The sequence below is a fragment of the Montipora foliosa genome, chromosome 8, assembly GCF_036669935.1.
Source record: "Montipora foliosa isolate CH-2021 chromosome 8, ASM3666993v2, whole genome shotgun sequence".
Classification (NCBI taxonomy): Eukaryota; Metazoa; Cnidaria; class Anthozoa; order Scleractinia; family Acroporidae; genus Montipora; species Montipora foliosa.
In genome coordinates, this window is record NC_090876.1 from 17,798,669 (window position 1) to 17,806,168 (window position 7,500).

Below are 7,500 nucleotides of genomic sequence, written 5' to 3' on the forward strand. Positions count from 1 at the left end.
ATTGACAGGAAGTGGTCACCCCACCAATCAGAACCCCCATCCAAAATTTGAACGGGTTATCCAAACGAACAGTTGGTGCGTGCAGGCGTATTTCTCTCCCCTTCCCCTTCCCCCACTACCATTTCATACTGTCCTCCTCTCACTGAGTGCCATTTTTTTGACTGGTCTCAGGCCTCTGATAGTCTCACTATCCAAGATGTCGGGCAATAATTCTTACCAAAGGCTAGATTTTTTAAAAATAATGACCTAATCCTCACATAGTTCAAACTGTGAACATTGCTATCTATTCTGATGATTCAAAGCTCCAGTGTTGACTGTATCGTTCTTCAAAAATGCTATGTCTTGATGTCACGGGTAGGGTGACGCTATTGGAGCTACATCCTGTCCTTTGCATGCATCATTAACTGAGAATAATATTTTTTTTACTTGTGGACTCTGAAAAAAGATCATGGTATCACTATCAATAGCAACCTCACATGGAGGGACATACCATTCCTTGTGCAGGTGGTAGCCGGTTAGGATGCTCGGAAACGGCGGAGATCTAGGTGCGGGAAAGTCTCACCAATGTAGACTTAACCGCATTCACAGGTAATCCGTTAGACTGCGCCGTATTGTATTGTCAAAGCGACCGTGTCCTTCGGTCACACTAAATGTGATCTGAGTGTTGTGTGACAGTGTTGGACTTGAAGACGGCGCGAATGCCTTGTTGCTGTAGGCAGCAGTGAAAATTGGTGCAGGCTTTTTTTTTCGTAATCTTCCGCAGAGCCTGTCTCCTCCTCAGAGGCTCCTTTACGCGAAAAGGTAACGAAAGAAATTTATAGAACTAAGAAAAATAAAAACAGGCGTGTGACGGTCGACAGGAAGAGGAAAAGGACGTTTCTGTCTCCCCCCTTCCCAGTGTCCCTCACGCTACTAAATTTTTGCTCTCGCTGTCCAGACGTCTCCCCGCTCTGCATCGTGAATTGAAGGAGGAAGAGGCCTCACAGAAATCAGTATTTCAACAAAAATATTTTGATGCTATCATTCGTTATCGGTCACATGATTCAAATCCACATGACCACTCGACTGATAAAGACGTTATATTTCTTTTAATTGAATTACTGATGGCCGTGAGGTGGAAATTTTTCGGATCAACATGGGTTTAATCCCATTCAACTATACCTAAGGGATTTATTTTTGTGTAGGTTTGTCAAGTGGCAGGTGATGGAGATCGAAATGCTGGATCTAAAGACACAACATTTTCTGTTGAAAATGGGAATGTTGTTGTTGCATATGGAGCACAGGCTGGCTTTGACCAAACTAAGAGGTACTGCCTGAATTAAGTGAACCTAACGGGCTATGACACACTTATATTAATGCGGAGTTTACGCTTTAAAATAGTGAATTCTACTTTTTAATTATCTTTGCAAGTGTTTTTTGTTTTTCGTCGCAATTCTTAAGTGCGGTCATATACTCAGTTAGATTTTGTAATTAAATATTTATTACACGACTAAAGCAGTCCGAGGGCCAAGAACTAAAATCAACCAATCACATTGCTTCATTTCTGGTCCCGCGACTCAGCATCGGACCGGGTATTGACCGTATTGTGGCTTGAAAGTCGGATGCGGTCTCTGCAGGCAGATCAATTCCACATCCGACCTCAACTCAGCGAGGTTTCTTTCAGTTCTTTCATTGCGGAAAGTGTGATCTTCGGGAACAGTTCATCCTCGCTGCTCGAACGCCGTCGAAGCTACCTGTGCTGGTGCAAATACTGGTATTTCTCATTCCAAGTCGTGACAGGGCCGGCTCAAGTGGTGAACGAAAGCGACGACGAAGTGGAATATTAATTAAGTTGGCACCAAAAGCTGGTTTGATATTTGCAGTGTCCACCACCTATGCGGTACGCGGTCGCTGTTCTACAAAGTACCTGTGAATACATTAATTCAAATAACGAACGTAATTTATTCATATTTAGTATCCTGTTTATCTCTGTTCTTCAAGCGCAAGAAACAGAACATTTAATAAATAGAACATCGTTTTTTACAAGAGAACGTATCAAGAACGTGTTTTATGACATTACAAAATACTCCTCTGTCATTGAATATGAATTGTTATACCTCCCAACTCAAATACGTTTTCCAATTGGAGGAGAACGTGTCACGTGTCATGGGTCAAAACTAGGGCGAACAAGGGCGAACAAAACTCACTAACTCCCTTTGGAAACAACGACTTCAACTTTCGACTCGCACGTCATCAGGTCGTGCACCTTTGAAACAGCGGCAAATTCCGTGTAAAAATCCGTGTATTGTTCTATTTTGAGTTGAGTGGTATAACAAAACACGTAATGACTGGCCCCACAGGAAACAGTATGGGGTTGGGTTTCCCCTCGACCCTCAATGTTCCCCGAGGCGAATGAGGGTCTCGGGGAAACAAGATTCACTGTTTCCCTTGGGGCCAGTCATTAACTGCTTATTGTTCAGTTTGCCAAAGGAGAACATCCTTAAACAAGAGAGGATGAGATAGGAAAACAATTTTTAAAATTATTTTTTAGTTTCGCAAAGCTATTTTAAGTTCTCGTTCCCTATGCCGAACATATTTAAAATTTCGTTACGACATTACAACTGGCCAATCAGGAGCCTCTCTAAAAAGCCACTTAGCTAAAATTAGATTTTAAAAAATGTCATTGGAAGAGGTCCATGTATGTGGGATCCGTTCTATTACCTCAACCTCTCTGGCTTTAAATTATTCATGTCAATCGCACCAGTCAGTCAATAGCACTCGCAACGTGTCTTGAAAATACGCGGAACAAGTCTTCACCTCTATTGTCATAGTGCAGGGGTTTCAATAACTTCTGAAATAGCCGTCCATGGTAGCCCATTGAAGGCGGCAGTTTGACAAGTTTATGATAGCATTTTTAGTGAAAATCAAGGCAAACTAGCCGGCGGTGTGAGGCAAAGCAGACGGCGGTATACCGCCGGTAACCGGCTTCTATTGAAACCTCTGAATTAGTGCCAAATGAATTTTGCGATAGATAAGGCGTAATGCTCCTTTTTTCTCCCGTGCGTTGATAGATGTACGTCTCCACTGGCCTTCGATTTTGTTTGTGTCGTAGCTGTCTTCAGTAACAAATTCAGTTCATTGATTCACTGTTTTATGTTCGTAACCACATTTCGCTTAGGTGACGTAACCTTACACAATAATTGTTGTTCCCGGGTTGATCCAAGTTTCAATGTGGCCGATCAAAGTCGCTTCCGTTCGATTAAGTGTCACCATGAAGCACTTCCTGGAGTCCACTTCTCTCCATCCAAATACCCACTGCCCTTCGATAACATGTCCTCTGTGATATTGTCTTTTACCTATATTGGACTCGTCGATGTAAAATTTAATTTTTCCTGTCTCCAAGTTTCTCTCTTTTCTCACAGAGGGTCACCTCGCACATTTCTATACAAAGTATGTCCCAATGGGTCCCCCATATGGAACAGACGGGGATGCTCGTCGGAAATTTTGAATTTAACCCCTAAAGGAGACCATCTGGGCGTGGCTCAAGCTTTTTGTGACCCCTAAAGGAGACCAATCTGGGCGTGGGTTAAGCAAATTTTGACCCCTAAAAGAGACCGCTTATACACTCACAAATACGACATGCAATGAGTTTTAATGATATAAAGACATAATCATCGAATACTTTTATCTAAAAGTAGTTTTTAAAAGAAAAATTTGACTTCTGTTTCTCTTTGCGGAACCCTCAACGAGACCTCGGCGGCTTAAAATATTGGCGCTTTGCTCGGAACACCCTAAGCGAGACCAAAATCCAAAATTTACACCCCTAAGCGAGACGACGAGCATCCCCGTCTGTTTCATATGGGAGTCCCATAGGAAGAATGTCGAAGAATGACGCAGTGGGACGGCAAATTGTTTCCAGAATATGTCCTTTCCGTTTCCGTTCCATTCAATTCCTTACCCGTTTTTTGTTTCTAAATTTTTGTCGAAAGGAAAGCTAGCGTCCTTGAATTCTTTAGAAATCCCTGCTCAAAAGGGGATTCACCAGCTGGCTATTTGCAATTCCAGTTTAGCATAGCAGTTTATCAAAAAGGTGTTAAATGTACAGGAAAATTTTGTCAAATCATTGCATTAACCATACCTTTGTTCTATTTACATAAAAGGAAATCAAGAATAACTTTGAAGTGTGATCCATCTCAGCCAGGAAATGGTACCATACCACAGTTTACAGAAGTCGAGAAAGCATTATATGTAATTACTTCTTACTTTTTTTTAGTTTTTTTTTTTTCAGTTTTTTTTTTTTTTTTTGGTAACTTTTGAGTATTGTGTTATTTTTAAAGAACTTTGCAATTTAAACCCACAACCTTAATGTCTAATGACGGGGAAGTTGCCGCAAGCTCTTTTTAATGAAATTTCCATACACTGAACGGGTTATATCAACATAAAAGCTTTGCAACAAACTTTAATTTGCTCCACTTATGTCAACCGCTTGGTTGCCCGTCCTTCGTTACATATCCCTTCAAAACTCTCTATCCATCAGCAGCATTCTGGACTCTTCTCCACTATCCACTCCAATATTTTCTGGCAGGTTTTCAATCCCTGAGATAGGACACAGCTTTTTACAGCCTCTAATTTCATAAGATCCCTTTAGGATGCAGCTCTACTGTCTTTAGGATTAGGGTCCATTGTTTGATTCCATCTCAGGAGACGTTGAAGTAGCTGCGTACTACCTTATCAATCTACTTTGTTATGCACCTAATCGTGGAGATGAAGGGAGCTGAGGGAGGCCACATTTTCCTAAATAATATGTCTTTTTGAAGAAGTCATTTATCTTTAGGAAAATTTTGTCTAAAGGATCGTTTTCAACCCGACCCCTCACAGTTCTATTTTTGTCTTGTTTTATTTTATTTTGTTTTATTTTATTTTCAAGCATGCGACGTTTACCTCGAAATTTGCCTGTCCAAAAAGAGGAAGAGCAGAGGGCGGAGGCTTAAGTACTGGCAGTATACTTCTTATCATGTAAGTGGTAAAATGGAATTTCCTTATTTCAAATGCAACTATGGATGTTTGTCTAGATAAATGACATACTAGTTCTAGTAGCGGAGTTACGGAGGTCGTAGGTCCGATTCCTGCCTAGGACACTGCTTTTTTAGATGTCCTTTTTGCTCGTTGCCAAGCAACTTGCAATCCTTATTCCCTACATTTCGATGTTTTCCACAGAGAGAGAAAATCATTACTCCGTTGGAAGGCGCGGTGGCCTCATGGTTAGAGTGCTCGACTCCGGATCGAGTGGTTGGTTCGGGTTCGGGTCCTGGCTGGGGACATTGTGTTGTGTTCTTGGGCAAGACACTTTACTCTCACGGTGCCTCTCTCCACCCAGGTGTATAAATGGGTGGGGGTAACCCTGCGATGGACTAGAAATACTCCTAGTCGCTTCATGCTAATGAAACCGGAGATAAGTGCCGGCCTGATTGGCCTTCTGGCTCGTAAACAGAGACTTTACTTTACTTTTGCCTGTTGCCAAGCACCTTGCATTCCTTATTCCCTACATTTCGATGTTTTCCACAGAGGAAAGTCGTGGCTCAGATGGCTATAGTGCGCGGCTTTCGGAGCGAGAGGTCCCCGGTTCGATCCTCGGTGACTTCAACGTCTGTTTCGGCTTTCCTCTGATCCGTGCAGCTATAGCTTTAAATCCCCTTAAAACGGAGCTCTGACAGAGGGAGGGGGGTAAAGGCCGCACCGTCGGCTTCCATTGATACCGACGTTAAATAAAGTGACTTTACCTTTACCTTTTACCTTTTTACCTAGAGAAAATCAGTACTCCGGAGAAACTAGGTACCTGTAGTAGAGTGGGTACCTTCTCCCCTTCTCTCCCCTCCCCCTCCCTCCTCCCCCATTCGCCACGCGTTTCTCCCTCTCGTGGGAAAATCTAAAAATAGCTTGATCTGTGAAAATGCCGTTGCATAGACCTAATATTGAAGTTGAAGGCTTCTGGTTATGGGCTCCTAAATAGAGTGAATAGAAATGATTTCAAGTTCGAGTGAGGCCTAACACTGCCATGAAGTTATGAACCCTAGTATTGGAATTGGGCCCACACAAGGACAGAGAAAAACTCTGACTAGGGTACATGGGATTTGAACCCACGACCTTCAGATTGATCACCGTTGCTGTACCGACTGAGCTACAAGGCCAGATTTCTCATTAGCTCCTTTTGTACGTCCACCATCACCATGGAATAATTGGGTATAAAAAACTTTATAGTAGTGTTAGACTTGAGATCATTACTATCAATATGTTACTGAAGGACAACAACTAACGATTATCTAAATTAGGCTTGGGCCGAGCCAAATTCGTCCTTTTGAATAACATCTCACATACCCACGGCCTGCTCCCGTTCTGGCCTTGTAGTTCAGTCAGTAGAGCAACGATGATCAATCTGAAGGGCGTAGGTTCGAATCCCACCCTGGTCAGAGTTTTGCTCTGTCCAAGGGTTGATCTCTGATGGAATAATTAGGTATAAAAAAACTTCATAGTCGTGTTAGGCCTCACTCGAACTTGAAATCATTACTATCAATATGCTACTGAAAGACAACAACTAACGGAGTGAATAGAGTTTTAGTTTCTATAATTGGCATCACGGCAACATACTATCGTGTACAAGGCAAATACTACCGAGTCCTTGCATGGTCTTCGTTAATATTCATCGTTGAGGCTGATGCCAACGAAACTATAAGTGGTTTTTTCACGTGACGTCATCGCCGCCATGTTGGCGGACGAAAACAAAAGACCTCTCATTAGCTTCTTTTGTTCGTCCACCAGCAATTGTACATTGCAGCATTATTATCTGTGTCTCTCCAAATTGGTTGCAAAACCATCTACTGAGCAAGTTGGCTTGAACTATTGTCCGTCCTTGTTCTTTAGATGATCAAGGCTCTTTGAATCTTTAAATTATATTTATATCGTTTCATCATTAGTGTTCTCTAACTGTGCTTTTCGGTTATCAAACGTAACGTTTGTGAATATCGTATTTTCAGATTCTTTTGTCTCTTGTTCATGTACATCATCGTTGGAATATTACTAAACCATTATGCATGGGGAGTAAAGAGCGTGCCTGAAATCCTTCCCAATCATTCCTTCTGGGCCGATTTCCCATTCCTTGTCAAGGTATGTTAGTGCAGTTTCTATCTATATCACGACTCATACACAGGAATGGCTGTGCAGCTCGAACTGAGAGTCAAAGTGTTTAATGCCATCAAAATAACGTTCAAAACTCCCGTAAGCACAAGAGAAATGAATGCCACTCAAGCAAAAGAGATTGTTCAGCCGCCTGAAACAAAGCCCTAAACCCAATGGGAAAATAGGAATGTATTCCCTGACCAGATGCAGGTACACCAAACTCTGGGTGTGAGAGGTGATCACGAGATAAACGAACCTTAATTAACAGAAAAGCCTCAAGTTAGTAAAAATGTAGTCTTGAAAGTTCGAGAGCTGAGATGAACACATTGCAACATTCCTACTTTATAT

General features: G+C 42.0%; 1 protein-coding gene across 1 annotated transcript in view; it reads left to right on the forward strand.

Annotated features, from left to right (window-relative positions):
* LOC137968036 (cation-dependent mannose-6-phosphate receptor-like) overlaps positions 1–7,500 on the forward strand; it is a 30,761-nt gene that overhangs the window by 20,705 nt on the left and 2,556 nt on the right. Inside the window, exons 3-6 of the mRNA XM_068814654.1 lie at positions 1,185–1,306; positions 4,140–4,227; positions 4,907–4,995; positions 7,011–7,140. Coding sequence (XP_068670755.1) covers positions 1,185–1,306; positions 4,140–4,227; positions 4,907–4,995; positions 7,011–7,140 — 429 coding nt within the window. The remainder of the gene's footprint in view (positions 1–1,184; positions 1,307–4,139; positions 4,228–4,906; positions 4,996–7,010; positions 7,141–7,500) is intronic.